The sequence below is a fragment of the Pungitius pungitius genome, chromosome 5 (genome assembly GCF_949316345.1).
Source record: "Pungitius pungitius chromosome 5, fPunPun2.1, whole genome shotgun sequence".
Classification (NCBI taxonomy): Eukaryota; Metazoa; Chordata; class Actinopteri; order Perciformes; family Gasterosteidae; genus Pungitius; species Pungitius pungitius.
Window position 1 is genome coordinate 11,140,666 of NC_084904.1, and position 18,505 is coordinate 11,159,170.

The window sequence follows — 18,505 nt, forward strand, 5'->3', positions numbered from 1 at the left end:
GATAGTTTATGAGTTTTCGCTAAATCGGCGCATTTCCGTTTCTCCACAGGATTCAACCACTTCACCAAAACCATCCTACATGGACACATGACCAGCAGCAGCTGACAGGAGAAGGAACACAAAAAAAGGCAGACAGACAGAAATGAACGGCAATGTCATGACAACCATAACGGCTATGCCTACTATCAGCACGCACCGGAAGAGAAGGATATGGAGTAGTTTTTATTAACTTTCTTTTTTTTAAAGAAACCGTGGGAAAAAAAATCTAATACGCTAGAAGCATGATTTCATATAAAACCCCAAAACAACGGAAAAAAAAACTAGCAACCAAAACGTGCTTCCTGTTATCTGTATCAGCATGAGTGACTGCTGCCGCATGGCCTGTCTTTAACTACAAAAAACGGAGAGAATATAAGGGTGGGTCAAAGGGTGGGGAGGGATGGGAAGGACATACAGCTGTATGGGACAGACATGCAATGTAAGGTACTGTCTGTTTTTTCCAAACCAACGGGGAAAATGTTATCAGTAAAATTTAAATGTAATAAATAGAGAAGAAGAAAATACTCAGAATTACATAATCTCTAAGCAACAGGTTACTCCTCCTCCTCTCTGCCACACTCTTCCGGCTAGGAGCATCACAAACTAGTTCAAAACTTCTCAAAGTCCAGAAAAGCTACAATTATCCCCCAAGGATTTCAGTGTTGTTCATAATATTGTTTGCACTAAAATGCTCCACGGGACTGTGTGTTACGTGTGTTGTTGGTGTTTTAAAATCCCTATGCCATGCCACTGATGCTGCTTTTTCAGGCACATTTTTATTTTTCTGGTTTGGTTCACTCGGTCTGAACCTTTATATTATTCAATATATCTTGAAATCTGTGTGGGTAGAACATGCAATTGTTGTGTCGCTGTTTTTAAATGTCGGATTTTTGTGTGTCGGGTTGTTTGCTTCTTTGTGCTTTTAGCCGTTGCTTTTGTCATGTCACACTGCAGAGGGAGGACATGATGTTAGTCATTTACTGGACTGTGAGCTTCTACAGTGAACCCGCCTCTATGACCTTTCTCCTCTTTGGTTTGCCTTTCGGATAAAGTGACAAAGAGATACATGACGAGTGACACGATAAAAAATCTTCTCTATCATCTCCCTCCTCTGCCTTTTCCTGTCCCAAGTGTGCCGACTAAATTTTAAGTTTCAGTTAAACAGATGTCTGTCGGATCCATACCCATACACCCTCACCTTAAATCTTGCCCTTATCACCCTACCTCCTGCTTCTCACCCCCCTCCTCGCCCCTCCAGTCGGCCTCTCAGAGTAGATGTAGCAGCCCCGTCCACCTCCACCAGGGGGCAGGCCGTCAGCTCGTAGCAGTGCCTGTTTGACCTCAAAGTGCAGTGTATGACACCACCCCACATATGATACAGTTATAGACCGTCTCACCACCACCATCAGAAGATGTCACTTCATAAGAGTGCAGTAAAATCCTGGTAATAATGTAGCACTGGTGTGAAAGATGAAGGAACGTGTCATGCCCAAGGGTCAAGGATGTGTTGAGCTCTGATGTTTGTCTTGCCAATTGTTTGGAGGGTAGAAAAGACAGTCAGTCACCAATCACTGTGATGAGAAACTGTAACACTGACCCGCAACTGTGAGCCTAACACTTCCGGAAGCCTGTATCTTCTTTCACACCTTTCTTCTGGGTTTTGTCTTTATTTGTCATTATTTACTGTTTTAACTGTACTTCAGAAGAAGCAATAATTGCTTACAAAAGGGAAATATTGTTTGTGTGAATGTGTTTGATTGTGTGTTTGGGAGAGAGAGAGAGAGAGAGAGAGATTTTAGGATCATAGTTCATTCTTCCAGCTCGGGCTGTTAATCACAGCTTTAAGCTACTCCTCGCTCCACTCAGAAATGATGTCAGTACATTAGTAACCCACATCTCATCACTTGTCTGGGAAAACAAAATATGATTTTATGATCAAGACTGGGCAAATAATGGTGTGCCTCATGTACTCATCAGGGAATGTAGGTGTGTTTAATCTTGCTTTTAAACAATAGCAAGAAATGAATCCTATTGAGAGTTAGTGTGTGCATGTGTTCATGAGATTGCGTGAGAGTGCGGGATGTTTAAATATCACAGTCTGTCCTGGATTTTGGGACATGTCAACGTTGTGATAATATCACAGGAAGTAATAATGCAAATGGACAAAGAGAAGAGCCTCTCAGATTAAAACTCCAATTAAAAACAAAAACAAATTTCAACCTAATGACCGTACCATCTCACATGACATCAATTATCTACATGCATTTATTTTAGACATTATGTTACACTTTTGAATGCTTTGTAATGGAAAAATGTGTCACAACGTTATGATCACCCATCAATATGTGTTTGTTTTAGTACGGTTTCACAGCCAGGGATGATGAATGTAAAGTCTTGGTGTACTATAAGTCTTGTTCTAAAGTATCATCTGTGGTGGCTCTTAACTTCAGTAGGTGATTCCATAAAACAAGTCATGATGTTGATCATCAACACTCATTAGAAACATGAAGAGAAATCATGTATAAGGAGAAAGAAGCCTCAAATGCATGGGTTTTGGGCATTTTAACAAATATCCCTTCATCAAATATTATTTCTACTTAATTATTTTTTAATAACCAGAAAAAGTTGGATGTCAAAAAATAATTTACACAGCAGTGTAATTGTTTACTACTATGTTATTGCGTACGGTTTGCTCTCTTAGGGCTCATAGCGCTGGATACGCTTGGGTTGGTTTCTGAAATAGGCCGTTTCAAAATCCACTGCTGATGGCTGGAGTAGGATAAAAAGACAATAAGAGGGAGCACTTTGAAGTTAGAAGGAACAACTGTGTGGAAGCTTAATGAGTGTGTGGTCATTCAAGATGACAAGCATTTATCCTCAACACAACCCTAATATATATATCTGCCCCCTTTACTAATATTAGACCGGACCAATTCAAAGGCTTCCACGTGGTGAGTTTGAACGTGATTTGAAAGGAGGAGTCCAACTAAATGCAAGCAGAGGAAGGAGTGGTTGCATCACAAAAATGAACAATGTAAAGCCCTGAGATGATGCCATGCCACAGGTTCATGCAAAAATAATAATTGTTGCAAAAACTAGAGAACACATGTATATTCCTGTAGAATGGATTGAAGACATTATTATCGCAATAGCATATTACTCAATACTAAGGAATGCAACTGCGCACAGAAATGCACAGAAAATGTTTTTAAAATAAAAGGCTATATATATATATATAAAAATATATATATATATATGAAATATATGAATATATATATATATATATATATATATATATATATATATATATATATATATATATATATATATATTTACTTAGAATGCTATGCACCCTTACTTGTCAATTGGGATTAGTTATGTTATGGATGTATTTTTAGCATCATACAGCTGTAGCTACCAAGAGACTGTTGAGTTCTGGGTAATGCCTGCAACCTAGGGATACAACAGGGGTCTTGTGGGTATTTTGACCTGTTTTATTTGCTTTTTTTTATTGTTATGAAGAGTCAAACATGAATTTAAAATATACATGTAAAAGCCTTTTAATCCAATCAAATCTGAGGACATATATTGACAATTTACTCTGTACACCAGCTCAACATTTACAAAATTAATAAAGAAATGAAATGTCTTTGTGTATAGCGTGTGTACATTTATGTGAGACACTTGCACATGAATCACGTGCACCCAACTGCTGATGATCATATTGATGATCATAGTTTCAAGCAAAACATGTATTTTAAACATACTGAATTGTATCGGGCATCATCCTGTCAAGACTGCTGTTATGAAAATGAACACATCTTTGTAGACTTTCACCACAATATTGAATGTTTAACACAATGGTTTCTTTTAATGAAACTCTGCAAGCTCCAAACTTAAAATAGTCACTAGGCACTAGTGGCTAGTCCCTGCTTGACTGTAAAAAAAAACCACAGTAATCGCTTGTGTATGGCCCATGTTAAGGTAGAAGTAGCTCATCTAGCATTGTCAGAAGAAGTCCAAATGATACTTTGGGGTAATTTCTCTTCTCAAATCACAATTTAGAGGAAAACACGGATCTATTACAATAGAATAAGTTGTGAGTTGTACAGCCATTGCACAGGCATTAAATGCCAGTAGGGAGCGCAATAGCTTTATTCTGTCCACCTCCAGTCGGGATTTTCCTCTGCAGCTTGTCTGCGTGTTGTTTTGTGTGCATGTAGGGTGAGTGGCAGCAGAGCAAGCATGTGCTGAGATCCTTCTAAAGGCAGAACCTGGACACTTTGTGTGTGACTGCATCGTAATGTGACGAATTTAGATAATACATTACATCATTTACACTTATGAAAAGAGGTATTTATTTAAATGTATCTGAAGGCACTGTCGAGCCAAACAGGCGCGGTGTGGCTTTGTAAAACAAAGACTTCTTTTACTCCTACCGTTTATTCAGCCAGTTTGAGAGTATTATAGCTTAGACAACATGTCCACTGACTGCCAGAAGACCACCGCCAAGGCCATCCCGTCGACCTGGAGGGTGACCATCAACGACGCGGCGCACATGCCCCTCGACTACTCCACTACTCCCGGAGGCACCCTAGTCAGCACGACCCCGGGTGGTGCGTACAGATGTTTTACACTCTATCAGCCCCCGTGTGTGCCGAGGAGACATGCGGCACCTCACCGTCATATTTGATTCATAATCGAGGTCGGTCGCCGTCGAATGACGCTGTGCGGAACGAGCTAGCATGCGGGGGACTTGGCGGTGAGGCTACACGGTGATTGGGATCCAAGGCAGCTGGGTGGTGTAACACGTATGTCACTGCTTTGTCGTTCAACGAGACGTGTTTACGGTTTGTAAGTTTTGTCAGCTGATCTTTGACCGTTAGCCACACCCACCTGTCCTCTGCTACTAATGACGAACGTGTTGGTATTATGTCACCGACAACAAACGCTGTGATTGGTGCTTTCAATTTTGAGCCTGTGGTCCACGTTCAGTCCGACTTTTAACAGAGACGTCACGCTTAGTTTCCTCGGTACCACATCAAATTGTCCGAAACATAGTATTGGCAGTTATACTTTCCCATTTTTGGATTAGGTTTTGTTGGTCATGTATTGTTATGTGTTTATGTTACGTATGAATGCACAGATGATTTCCAATATAAGTTTTAACTTAAACTTTAGAAGATTATGTATGTCCCTCATGTAAACAGTCTAGTGTAAATAACTTTTATGTTGTTCAGAATTAAGTATAAGGATAAACTTGCAGTAGTCTCAAGACCCTTACATCAAGGAGCTGACCATTTATAGGTGGTTATAGGGTTAGATTTGATAGAATGAAACAGACAGGACCATTAAAAGTATCATTAACAATGCGGCAATATACTGTAGCTGTGTCAGCAATATTTAATGGACACACATGCATTAAGATGATGGATGGATGACTGAACCAGCAATGCATTTGCGATGTAAGCACCCTGTCTGAACTGAGTCACTGCTCCATGTCCGATCATCATCATCATTCTCTTTACTTCCTCTTAACACCAAAGGTACCAGGATCATCTATGACCGGAAGTTCTTGCTGGGGTGTCGCAGCTCTCCAGTGGCAAAGACTCCTCCATGTGGTCTGCCCAAAATCCCAGGGGTGACCATTCCTCCCTCCAAGGACAATGATGGAAAGGCCCATAAAGGAGAAATACCAAACGACAATATAAATGCAACTGACAGCATTCACACTGGTTTGTTTACACCTCAGACAAACATCACAGGGATGCAGCTGCATTTAGAGGGAGGGATTCTGAGCCATTTTTCAAAAGCACTTTTCTGATTTCCAAGATGTGCAATGTCATAACTTCTTCAAATCAGCTGTCAGCAAACCCGAGAGGTTTAATCAATCTCATCTACCCTTGTCAACTTTTTCTTGCGAAATTATCTGCAGCATTTTAATCCACTTTCCCAGACGAACACTTCTCTATTGTTAATTTGGCGTTTGGTGGATTGTATGCTTCTCCAACTGCCACTACTATGCACACCAACACACCGAATTTAATACCAGAAATATTTTTTTGAGACAGGCAGTGTTTAGGGTCTGATATGGATGTGATTTCTTATTCATTTGTATTTTTGAAGGTTACTTACACAAAAAGTTGTTGTGGATAATTTCTAAACATTCACTTTAAAAGTATACATATTTATTAGATTAGATAAAAGGCAAAACGCATATTTTTATGCCTTTTAAAGTTCGATAAATGTTAAAGTGTTAGCTACCGATTTTTAAAGTAATTAGTCAAAACCCTGCTTCATTAGGTATTAATCGATCCTCAATGTGGTGCACCATTCCAATTTTACTGCCAGATGTTATTCAACAACATATTCCCAACTAGTGATTGTGTCCTCCATAATTACTTATGATTACTTATTACATCCTGATTCAAATATAAATACAACTGTTAAAGATGTGATGTTTGCTTTATAAATGCATTTTTTTCTTTTGTCCAGGTGACGATTCACAATTTGAAATGGACATTTAGGGGGTCCTGGAAGCAGCATCAAGAATGTCAGATTACCAACACAATGCTTTGAAGAGAGGCTCAGGAACGTATTTGTATTTCCCATCATTCCATCCAGGACTGAGGTTAGCCTTCATTATCTTCAGTCGGTCTTTATCAATTACAGGTGCTATGAGCAGATCAAATATGTAATGGTTTTTTTCACTCAGCCTCAAGGCATTAAGCTGATTTATGTCTGACAAAGTGTGCCTTCCTATTGTGGCATCATTCCAAGAACAGGGATGAGTCAATGCCAATGAAGACTATCAGTAAAAAAGTGATCGTAATTTCCTGAATTTAAAACCATTTCGAAAAGGCAACCTTGAAATGTTGAATATACTGTAAATTATGTTGACTGTTCTTCATCTGAAGTGTTCTTCATCTGAAGTGTCATACAGAGAACGTAAAACACAATTTTGTTAATGACATTTTTTTGTTGAATGACAAACTATTAAAGAAAACATCATTAAGCAAACTCCCTTTTTTGTCATGCGTTTGATATTGTGTTCTGTCAACTCTGTGAATGTCTTTAATAGTACATTTAGCTATAACTCTGGAGAGAAAAATGTACCTGTAGGAATCCAGAAAAACACAAATCTGAATACATAATCATCTTTAAGAGCAAAACGTTCTCGTTATTTTGATATTTATATAACGAAAAGAAAAGCTTAATATGTTTCCTTATTAAAAGTATAATCAAATATTTTGAAATAATAAATCTTCATGTTGCTCCACATACTTTAGCTCTTCCTTTGCTCCCCTGATTCATTCAGCACAAGTCATATCAGAGGAATTCCTCAAGAAGCTCACTGGCCACTGATAACCTCGGTCCGTGGGGTGTATAAAGAGAGGTCAATATACAAATGTACAGAGCTGGGAGACGCTCTCTTCTTCCTAAGAGCCGGATGGGGTCATGTCATCATTCCACATTCCCCTTCCAACCCTGTTGGCACCTTTTTGCTCCACTTTGCACAAGTTAGGTCCATTTTGAGTGGCTTACCCAGCAATTGTATAAGTGGTTTAAATGATGGATGTCTTTGGACAAATGAGACGTTATTGAACCACATACCGACTGCGGAGGCCCGGTTTTGAATGAAACTTGTTTGTTGCACGTCGTCCCACTTTGCAGTCTATCTTTCCTCTCTCATTACGTCGAAATAGCATGAAAAATAATATTTAAAAGAACTAAGACACTTTGTTTCATGCTCTACTGACTTAATGATTACTAAGCTATAACTAAGGTAAGAGCTGGGCCCATTAGTGTCAGCGTGTAATACTTTATCTCTGGCAAGAGTGCAATTGCCTGACCACCGGGTGTTTTGAACAGAAAGGTTTGTTCAGGATGGAGACAAAGTGTAAAAACCGACACATCATTTGGAGGTGTTGACTTCAAGTTCCTGCTACAGTATGATGCGTTTCTCTGGACACTTGTCAAAGTGTCAAGTTAACACATCAGCTTATTCATTAAATCTTGCACTGAATATGGTTATTGTATAAATTGTCAGTGTACACAATGGAGTGGATGCTTTCCAGTTGTTAAAGTGTCTTGTAATAGTGTAAGGCTGTAGCTCACTTGCTTCATCACTGGCCTGACTATTGAAGGAGATCAGATCAATTAAACTGATAGTTGTAAGAGTCTTTTTGGGGTGGAAGTGTGGATTTGATGGTTTCAACTGATCAGTTCCAGTCCGTCCTGTCCTTCCTCCACAGTAGCTTCACCATACAGACGTGGAATCTCTCCATTCCTTCATTGCTCTTGGTTTGTTTGGGGTCTAAATCTCTCCTTGTCACCTCTGCTTCCTGCCACCCCCTGCCCCCTCCCCAACATAAACAAGTGCTACCGCTTTTCTCTCCCCCATTGGCCCATCCGTCAGTATACTTCTGTGTCGTTCCACTCGACCTGCCTGTTTGATCACAATCCACAAAAGAAGCCTGGCAAGAGAGGACACTAATGACCTCTGATGATGTGTGCATCGTAAAAGACCCAAGGATGTGGATTGGAGGTGAAGGCAAATACACTAAAATGTGAGCTGGTCACAAGTCACGGAGGACAAGTGAGATTCCGATATGGGTGAGGATTTACAGGCAGGTTGTGTCTATGTGTTAAAGTAAAATACAGATAACAAACTGAGTTAAGGTCTCCTGTCCAATTCCAGAAAGTTATAAGTGCGACATAATAACGAGCCATAATTGTTTCACTCTCATAATACTTCTGTAGTCTGTGAGATTTGAATGCTTTTAAAGAGTAAATATATTTTTAGGGTTAATAAATGTAGAATAGAAAATTACTACCCAATACCCAAGAAACTATATTCAAACGTCTCAAATTCCACAGTGGAGCATCCCAAAAAGCATAAATCATCACAAGCATGTCAAAATAATGTTTTAATTTATGCTTTCATATTTTATGTACAAAACATACCTTACAATGTATAAATAGATAAAACATATAACATTTGCTTATCATACTAAAGATATAGACTAAACCACCCAGTATGGATGAAATATATTGTCATTCAAATTCAACAGATATGTGCTGTCATTTGTTGCAAGACAGAGAAGCAGTTGAGTTAAAGTTCACGATTACGCGTCGCTGCAGTGAAACCGGGGACGTGTCGGCCTTCAGTGACATCCACACTCTTCAACAATCATGTCTTCGTGATGCCGCAGGGCCAGATCGTCGTTCTCGTAGTACAGCATGGAGAGCGGGCTGAGGCGCGTTGGCACGCAGGACGGGCAAGACACTCTTTCTGGATGGTGATATTGCAAGAGGCTCTGAAAAATATGAATAATTCAAATGAATAAGGAGAACCAAATTGCTTAGAAAATCCAAAGGGATTTGGATTTTTTTATTTTTCATTCAGGCCCATAATACAAACAAAGTTCACATAGGCCCCTCACACCTGTAAATACGTTTGAGGGATGCAACTGCCCCAGGGCTTTTGGATGTTCAATGCCTTGCTCAAAGGCAACTCGACAGTTCCCAGGAGGTGAACTTGCACCTCTACCAGCTACCAGTCCACAGGCCACGTTTCCAAGCCCCCACAGACTGAGCTACTAAACCAGTAACTATACCAAAAGATTTTATTTAAGATCCTAACGAGTAAAATGAGAAGAGAGGGAATCAGGCTGTCATCTCACCTGCATGTATGCATGGTTGGTTGGGTTGAAGGAGTCATCCAGGGGTGTGGGACACTCTCCCTCACAGCGAAATGCATTGTAGCGCTTAGGGTGCACGATCCACTCGTCCCAGCCGATGTGTTCAAAGTCCACCCACATGTCTACCTTCCGACACAGAGGCCTCTGGGCCGGCTCTGCTGCTGCTGCTGATGGAGTGGGCGAAGCTCCTGCCGCCACTCTCATCCTCTCCATTCTGTTCCTTTTGTGACGACGACTTTGTCTGTCACTGCTGGCTCTGTCCATCGTCACATACTTGGAGTTTTCCACAGTGTGAATGAGACTGTAAGCCATGTGGCCATCCTGGGGCAGGTTATGTTTGGAGAAGATCACCATCATGACCCTGTTTGTGGTTGGATGGTCTATTTTTCTTTGCCTCAGTCCAACGGTTTTGAAGAGGGACTCAGTGATCTCACCTCTATCCCCAACACCGCTCCCATGGTCCGCCTCAGGTTCTCCCGAGGCCTCCTGGCCGGCCTGGCCTCTTTCTCCCTGGTACAGCCAGTATTTTAACAGAGCAGTCACATTAAAAACCCTCCAACCTTTCTTTGTGGTGCTGGCTGATGTGCCAAAGCTCCCCAAGAAAAGCTGCTCATCCCGGCACGGCGTGCTCTGCGGGTCACAACTTTGCTTTCGAGAGTGATATAAATCCACAGTGGCGCGCGTAGAGCCTGACAAAGCAGGTAGTCGGATGCGAAGTTCTGCCAGCTGGACAAGCTCACTAGTAGAGATGGATGACATGTCAAACGTGACCGTCCATCTTTCACCAACTTGATAGCAACCTAAAAAGGAGGAGAGTCGCACACGTCAGACTACAGGTTTCTGGGCAAACCAGACCCCTGAACAAATGTCAAAACACTGGAGTGGGAGGGTGAACAGGACAGGATGTGTATTGAACCCCGCTGTGCAAGGACGTCTGAGGGCTAATATACACACCTTCCCACACAAAAAAACAGACAAGGCCTTTAAAGTCAAATAGCAGTTTGACACTGGGTGGGTTATAAAAAGGGAGTGTCTCATAATGCCAGTAATGCACCAACTAAAGGGCTGCTGGAGAATAAAGTACACAAGAAGAAACTAACAGTTTGTAAAGTGCTGTACACCCAGTGATGGAGGTAATCATTGTGGGGAAAAAACAGGACATTTTTTACTCACCTTTACCCATCAGACTCAGGACGGAGTCAGAAGTGTGTGTTGATGAGTTGCGATCTGGCATTGGAGCGCTGCTGACAGCTAACGATGGTAAGATATCAGCGCTCTTGAAGGAGCGGTACAGCTGCATCATGTATAGAGGATATTTGCTGCGATGACTGAATGAGAGGTTTCTTAATGCCAGGCTGGACTTGTGGTCTTTAAGATATTTGTGCCCCTGTGTGGAGAAAACCACTCCAAAAAAGCAGAAGAGGAAAGTGCAGAAAACTGACAGGACTCTGGCTTCCATTTTAACTGAAACAAAACCTACTCTGGATATATTGAGAGAGAGTCAAAGAACTCTGTCCTTCCTCCAGCTGGTCTTGGGCTGAAATGATGCTATGTGCAGACGGAGCCCCAGACAGCCCCCTTTATAGAGAACAGCTGCCCTTTGATGACCCCTGATCACTCCAGGCCTCTGAACAGCCCCTCTGATCATCAGAGCACACCGGAGGGGGAGAAAAAGAAAGCATTTAGCCAAGGTCATTGTCCTGTCAAATGGCGTGGCCTTTTATATTCACTCAGGGAGCCCAATCCTTTTGAATTAAAGTAAAAACCAATTCTCAAATAACACTTTTAATGCTGCCGTTAGCACGTCTCTGCTTTGTTAACAAACAAGACATTTACAATACTTTTATTTGCTTTTCAATTGTCAGTCAATATTGTGTAAAAATGAGCTTAAGTGACAGCACAGACTTAGTCTTGATTTCAAGTTGAATAAACAGAACAGCGCAAAAAGTCACCCCAACTCCTTTTATTCCAGTGAATCTCAAAACACTCACATGCAAACAACAAAATAATAAAATGTACCAAAGTAATTTATATACAGACCAAACTAAATCTGTGTGTGTTGTGTAGCCCTGCAAATGACCAAATAGCAAAAACCTTTAATACTATTTTAGATTTCCCTCACTCTATGAGAGGCTCACGTGTAGTTTACATGTAACACAGCTGACGTACTGAGGCCTGACTGCTCTCATATGTTTCCCACTGGGGATGGCAGCTGACATTTTGTCTTCTCATAAAGCATTGAAGAAGTTTTTCATCTGTGAAGAAGAAGGTATTTCAGGATTGCTACAGATCAGGGACACAAAACACATCTAACATCAGATTACACAACTTAAATGATTCTCCTTGGACAAAAGACTGAAATTAAAAAAATAGGACAAGGCCCTCGTGTGGTTTAACCTGGCAGCAGCTATTATGTAAACATATAATAAATTAACATACCTTTCTTATAAATTCCTCCTGCACTTCTGGGTCACTCTGAAACTCCTCACTGGCATCCAGCTCCAACACAGCGACCTGTTTTAACTTCTCAAAATGTAATCTGAAAAGAGAGTGTTGAGCTGTATCACAGCGGCTACTTAGGACCACACGCTGCTGACCGTCATCTGGTCACAGCCGAGCAAAAACAGCTGTGACCCTGTGATGAGTAGCTCTACCACCATAGGTGTTGGGGATTTGGGAAAATGTTCTTCCTTTTTCATACCAATTTCAAGGGTAATATCATCACATATTTATTCAGTGAACATCATGTGGTATCAAAAATAACTCAATTGGTAGTTGTTTGTTTACACTTCAAAAGAGATTTTCTCTTTTTGTTTCCCCTTTCAGTAGTCACTAAAAATATTCACGACGTAGACGTCTGAGGAGAACAACAAACATTCCTTAATTTACACTCACTCAGTGGTCTTCTCAACAAGCCACCTCTCATGTTGAGCATGCAGCTTATCCAGATACTCCAGTTTCACTCCGGTCTCTTCCGCCCTTCCCCGGAGCTGCAGACGCTCCATACATTTCTGGTAAAGAAGAATGGTACAATGCACGAGTGTCTCTTTCTAAGGGTAATGGATTAAATGTGAATCATGTGGTTTTGTGATACCGGGTCACAGTCACAACAAGGCCAGTGACACTTGAAGAATAGGATGTTCTGCAAACGTGTCGCTAGATTTGTTGTATTTTCTGAAGGTTACGTGACATATCTCATACCTTTGGTGGAGCTCTGAGGTAGATAATGCCCTCCAGCTCCACCTGGTGTCCAAACTGTTCCACCAGGAGGGAGTGCCAGTCCTGGTAGACTGCCCACTCTGTCGAGTTGATACTACCCAGCTCAAACATATTCAGGGCAAAGATGTATCTGACAAGACACGGGAGTCATGTTTCAGAGCGCATCCATAGACGGCAGACGGCAGATGTGCAGAAAACGAAGGCACGTCACGTGGTGTCTGTATACAGTCTACGTTGGTTACTAAGAATCGATTTACGCTTAAATGTGCCACCAATGTACCCCAGGATATTGGCGGCATTGGTCCCAACCAATTTCCTCTTTCAAAGGCCGGACCCATCCTGACTTGTTCACCCACCTGTCGCTGTAGATGGAGCGCTCATACACCTGGACTGGTGTTCCCTTTGAGCGCAGTAGGCGCGCCGGATGCGGCTGCAGCTGCGTCCTCAGACGGGTCATGCAGGAATATGTCTGAAATGTGTACGACCAGCGCTCCGGGTCCTGGTACATCATCTGCAGAAGGTTGCTGACCGTCGACTGGGCGGACGCGTCTGTCCACTAGCAAAGACATGAGTAGAGACGGTCAGTTTGGCTGCCCGTAATGTTTGTTACGAGCACACACACAAACACACACCTTTGAGGTCCCACAGTCAATGTTCTGCCACTTGCTGACAGGTTCTGCCACCAGCTCCCAGTCCGTACAGGCTGACTGCATGAGTCTGGCAAAGGTCGACTTTCCGACAGCTGATGAGTGAGAGGACATAAACCCAAGAGGAACATATTACCATACTGTTGGGTTGGGTCTTATTTTGAAACAATGTTCATAAAATGTCACTGATTTTACCGATGTTGCCCTCGATAGAAACCCTCTTCACTCGAGCTGCTCCATTCTGAGATGAACTTGACAGTTCCCTTGAATTACAAGACATGGTTACGTCACTTAAGTGAGTTTTTATCCGTCCTCCGGCCGTGTTTCCGACTCTCCGGAGGACGTCGGGTGTCCTCCGTAGAAGATGTACGTTACACCCAAATCTCATCACCTGCATCCAACTAGTTTTTGAAGTGGAAACACGACCGAACAGAGCGCATCGATAGATGGCAGACATGATGACAGATGTGCAGGAAGCTAAGGCACGTCACGTGGTGTTTGTTTACAGTCTATGTTACGAAGAATCGATTTTCGCTTATGTACCCAAATAAATTAGCAGAATTTGTCCCAGAGCGCTCACCCCATCAATCCACACATATGATGCCGGGAGAAGCAATGTTAGGCTTAACTGAACTTAACGTTAGTTCATGAGAAATTGTGAACAGAACAGCAACAACAAACTACTTCCGGTGTTGAGTTCTGTGCCTTCGCATGAAAAGCCTTTCACAAACCTGAACAACCCCGTTTGGACAGAACATTGGTAGCGAAAAACAACATTTAATACAGATACAACAAAAGAATAGAAAAGAGAAAGATGTGTGTTATTACATTTAATACAAAGTTCCTTTTAACCCGGAAATACTTGTGTGTATCCCTAAAACGTGCCCGGGACGGATGAGATCAGTTCCGTTATTTATGTTGATCCAAAAAAACATTAAATCGTATGTGTATTTTCATATACGTTTGTTTGAGAATATTTTAAGGTGTAGCATTTATTATAACTTCCCCTTTTCCTCTAGCTATGTGACTTTGGTGATGGGGTTTTATACCCATGATTAGATAGTATACATATCACCCAAATAACTTTACAAAATCTGAACAACTATATGTAGACATGTCAGGCATGGACACGACCAATTGAATCAGCAAACAAAATATGTAGTTATGTAGGTGCGGATCTCAACTGAAGCTAATCTTTCTTACATTACTGTAGGTGTGCAATTACCAATCAATATTCATAATCCATAGTAAAGGTGCTTAAGTACTCACAAATTGCATAATATTGATTTACCATTTTAGTCAAAAATAAACTAATAAATGATCCTACTGTCACTTGCTTATAATTCAAATGTTGTGTGTAACAGAACACAGACTTTAAGAAATGTCCTTATAAAAAGTTATTAATTTTTTTATTTGTTTAAAACTACAATCACAAAACATTTTACACTCAGTTAATAATTCATGCATAAAAAATAACGTGCAACGTGAGTTTGATTAGATCTAAATTGCGGGATGAGATCAGAAAAATTAAGAATAATCTCTAACAACAAATAGTAGAAAAGAGATTTAACTGCTTTGGATTCATATCGACTGCATCAGCAGTGACTGGCTAGTAGCTTGTGTTTTTGATGGTTATTTTTTGCACAGCCTCAATCTTGAAATCATTTATACCTGGGGGAGAAAAAAAGCATTTTTTTAATACCAATATGAAGCAATAGATCCAAATTTTGTTTAATTGAGTCCTTACATAGTGTGTGTGTGTGTGGGGGCTCACCCTGAATGAGTGCAGTGCCATCAGAGGAGAGGTGCCAGTATCTGCGGTCGCTCTGTCTAGCCTGCTCTCCATTTACCACACTTAAGAAGTTACCCCACAGGCTGGACTCCTTCTCAAACCTGGCAAACAGCATCAGGTTGTACTAATTGTAGGCAATCATACTGTATTAACAAGAAAAATGACCTTGTGTGAACTCACGTGAAGCCAACATTCTTGCCCTTGAGAATTTCAAGGGCATCCAATAGAGAGTCTCCCTTTGGCACATCCACAGAGTAAACAGCAGCTGCCCCACTGGACGCCACCACTTCCACCATCAAGGTCACCGGGGACATGCTTGCCAAATCCACCACAGGAACTATGGCCTCCACCCCCAAAGTGTCTGTGAGACCACCATGACACAGAGAGTGACAATGCAGACACAATCGGGGATCACAGTGACCACAGGGAGTAGACATAATGCTGCACATACCGTCCTCATTGAGGCACTCTTTGCTTTTAATAGTCAGGTAGGATTTCTGCTGGAGAGCTGGAAGAATCTGAGATAGGGCCATGGGGTTGCTGTACGTGTTGCTTCTGGCATCCGTCCTCATGGCCTCCATTGAGGCAGCGCACTCTGCAACTCGGCTGCCCATAGCTGTTAATGCCTTGGACGCAACAAATGAGAGTGTTGAAGCTCCAGAGATGTTGTTCTGTAACGTATCATGCAGAGTAAAAGGAAGCTGGACAAAACACAAGGAAATAAATTCATACCTGCACTGCGAGGCCAGTGCTGAACTCATTGCCGATGTGACCGTCGGCCCGACGGGAGGCCAAGAGCTTCTGCTTGATATGGCTGAGGGCTGTGTCGAGCTCAGCAGCGTTCTGCACGTGAGAACCAGCGTCCTTCACACACTGAAGTGCCATTCCAGCCATGGCATTGGTATCTAGAGCCAGACAGTTGGATAACATGTGTGTAGTTGACAGGTTTAGTAAGAGAGTTAATGTGAAGAATGCAAAAAAAACAAAACAAGAATCTGCGTGGTTACAAACAATATTTGCTGGATTCTTCTCATATACAAGCATTGTGTGGGGGTGTTAACAGAACTGAGGCTACAGCTTACCACCATGAACCTTCATTCTGGCAATGGTCTGTTAGATGACCCACAAGAAAATCAATCTCAAATTTGTGGAATTTACATGTCGAAAAGTAACTAAAGCAACCAAAACACTTAATCTTTTCATACTGTCTCCCTCCACTGTCTATTGACATATTTTATCATGAGTTAGGATGAATTCCTTCACAGCATGTATTTGATAAACATTTTTAAAGCTAATACAAAACATTTTGGCAGGTTACACCCACCAATACTTTCGGAGTCTCCATGTTTGAAGTGTTCCATTTCAACTGCCTTGATGAGCTTGTTGCTGACATGGTTGTTGACCCTTATGCCGCTCACGCAGAGAGCAAGCACACCAAGAGAATACTGGTAATAGTTGGTCAAAGGGCGGTGGCTGACTGCACAAAGGACAAGAGAAACAAAAGGAAGCAAATTATATAAAAACGTATCTTCACTGTAACAATTAGAACGAAAAAAGGTGAAATTAGTCCATAGTTGCTTTATTGACAGTTTCCTGGATTTTGCTTCGGACAAATTAATCAACACTATGGGTAAAACCTTTTATGACAAACCCTTTGGTCTCCAAAAGGTTAAAGGGAAACTTACACGCAATATTGTCTTTTTCGTCATCCATCTGCTTCTTTAGGTGTGTCAGCAGCGTCTCACTCATCTCACTAACTGTGAAGGTCACTGTGTTTAAGTCATAACAGGAGGACTTCAAAGCCAAAGTGTACAGTGCCAAGAGGCCGACAATGGGCTTGCTGTTAGAGAGAGAACTGAGAAAGACACGGGTCACTCAGGTTCAGGTGAGAACAAAAAGAAAATGATCAGTTAAAGTGGACATTCAGATTTCAAATGGGATTTGTTTTCGTCAAACCGTGAAATACCTTTGAATGTCATTGTGCAAACGATTTTTCAAGCTATTCAGGTGTTCACTCTCCTTGGGAAGGTTGTGGTAATCAGAAAGCCGTAAGGCCAAGTGGACGCTGGGATTGGGGAGTCCTTCTTGTGTCTCCAGTGAGCGAAGGAGATTCTTATTGAGCGAGAGGTGAAACTCACTGTTCAAGCCTTCAGTAGCTGGATAAGGATATTAAAAAAACAAAAACCACAGACATAAAACCGTTCATTCAGTAACTCCCTTGCTGAAATCAACATGAACTTTTGGAACATTGCAAAACCAGAACTCCAGTATCAGCAGTAACAAGAGGAAACAAAGACTGGTGTTCCAATGCTGTGTTTAGCTTCTATAGATCTTAATGTCTCTCTTGGATATAATATAAGACCTCAAAGATGTCAACATTATCTGTCATTTGACAATCACATTTTTTTGTCATCTAACAAGATGAATCCCATTCAGACCTGATTTAAATAATTAGAAAAACGATGGAGACTAGTGAGTCTGTGAATTTGTAAAGGAGGTTATTTCCTGTGTTGAAACAGATGAGGACAGTCAGTCGTTATGATTGTTGATTACTGGATTTATATAAAACATTTTAAAGAGAAACAACTTACCACATGGTTTACCAAAGGCAAAAGCCAGTAGGCTTAAGATTATGACCAAAGACAGCATTCTCAGCAACCTATTTGCTGATGAAAAAATATATATTGATTTCCCTAGAACGTTAGTAGTAACAAAACTGTTACTACTGCACCGCTGTAAAATTGAGAGGTCAAGATACTTCTTAGAATTTTAGTTATATTTTACTAATATATATCAAAGACCAATATCTAAAAATGATTGGAATATAACAAAGGATCACACATAACAGTAACTATGTTTACCGACGTTGGGTCGCAAAAAAACAATAATTGTATCACAGCTGTTTAGTCGTTTAACATGTTGCATTCAACGGCAGTGTCTTACCTCTTCAGAGAGTAAATCGAGTGTGAAGAACTAGAGTAGCTAGTGTGAAGTAGGTATGAAAGCCAGAGGGAGCGACAACAACTTCGAGCCTTTTACTGTCACATGACTTTCCATTTGCGATGACAAAGCAAGGAAAGAGGTAGTCACAAGTCATAAACATT

At 41.2% G+C, this 18,505-nt stretch overlaps 5 protein-coding genes across 21 annotated transcripts in view; 2 read left to right on the plus strand and 3 right to left on the minus strand.

Moving 5' to 3' along the window:
• The window catches only part of LOC119224963 (ankyrin-1-like), an 80,075-nt gene extending 76,387 nt beyond the window's left edge, over positions 1-3,688 (plus strand). For all 15 annotated transcript variants that reach the window (XM_037482470.2, XM_037482472.2, XM_037482475.2 and 12 more), the window contains one exon: positions 50-3,688. Coding sequence is in view for 1 of the 15 variants with exons in the window: in XM_037482473.2 (XP_037338370.2) it covers positions 50-91 (42 nt within the window). In the remaining 14 variants the exon portion in view is untranslated. The remainder of the gene's footprint in view (positions 1-49) is intronic.
• A 337-nt stretch (positions 3,689-4,025) lies between these two features.
• eif4ebp1 (eukaryotic translation initiation factor 4E binding protein 1) lies at positions 4,026-7,012 on the plus strand. Its single transcript, XM_037482488.2, has 3 exons — positions 4,026-4,655; positions 5,586-5,774; positions 6,535-7,012. Exons 1-3 carry the CDS (start codon positions 4,520-4,522, stop codon positions 6,564-6,566), a joined length of 357 nt encoding a protein of 118 aa, XP_037338385.1. The 5' UTR covers positions 4,026-4,519; the 3' UTR covers positions 6,567-7,012.
• A 1,969-nt stretch (positions 7,013-8,981) lies between these two features.
• LOC119224945 (nodal homolog) lies at positions 8,982-11,533 on the minus strand. Its single transcript, XM_037482429.2, has 3 exons — positions 10,917-11,533; positions 9,726-10,543; positions 8,982-9,359 (listed from the first exon to the last, which is right to left on the minus strand). The coding sequence occupies exons 1-3, from the start codon at positions 11,200-11,202 to the stop codon at positions 9,207-9,209; spliced, it is 1,257 nt and encodes a 418-aa protein (XP_037338326.2). The 5' UTR covers positions 11,203-11,533; the 3' UTR covers positions 8,982-9,206.
• A 153-nt stretch (positions 11,534-11,686) lies between these two features.
• Positions 11,687-14,281, minus strand: dguok (deoxyguanosine kinase). Of its 3 annotated transcripts, XM_037482431.2 has the most exons (8): positions 14,190-14,281; positions 13,805-13,872; positions 13,595-13,704; positions 13,319-13,518; positions 12,945-13,092; positions 12,639-12,754; positions 12,183-12,282; positions 11,687-11,998 (listed from the first exon to the last, which is right to left on the minus strand). In XM_037482431.2, the coding sequence occupies exons 1-8, from the start codon at positions 14,204-14,206 to the stop codon at positions 11,972-11,974; spliced, it is 786 nt and encodes a 261-aa protein (XP_037338328.1). In that variant the 5' UTR covers positions 14,207-14,281; the 3' UTR covers positions 11,687-11,971. The 3 variants fall into 3 exon arrangements, with proteins under 3 accessions (XP_037338328.1, XP_037338327.1, XP_062418308.1); XM_037482430.2 differs by lacking the exon at positions 14,190-14,281 and having other exon boundaries at positions 13,805-14,107; XM_062562324.1 differs by lacking the exon at positions 14,190-14,281 and having other exon boundaries at positions 11,687-12,026; positions 13,805-14,106.
• Positions 14,282-14,982: 701 nt separating this feature from the next.
• On the minus strand, positions 14,983-18,505 carry tcn2 (transcobalamin II). The gene is made up of 10 exons (XM_037482428.2): positions 18,345-18,505; positions 17,993-18,067; positions 17,368-17,557; positions 17,087-17,256; positions 16,726-16,878; positions 16,134-16,306; positions 15,853-16,027; positions 15,582-15,762; positions 15,384-15,502; positions 14,983-15,280 (listed from the first exon to the last, which is right to left on the minus strand). The coding sequence occupies exons 2-10, from the start codon at positions 18,048-18,050 to the stop codon at positions 15,219-15,221; spliced, it is 1,281 nt and encodes a 426-aa protein (XP_037338325.1). The 5' UTR covers positions 18,051-18,067; positions 18,345-18,505; the 3' UTR covers positions 14,983-15,218.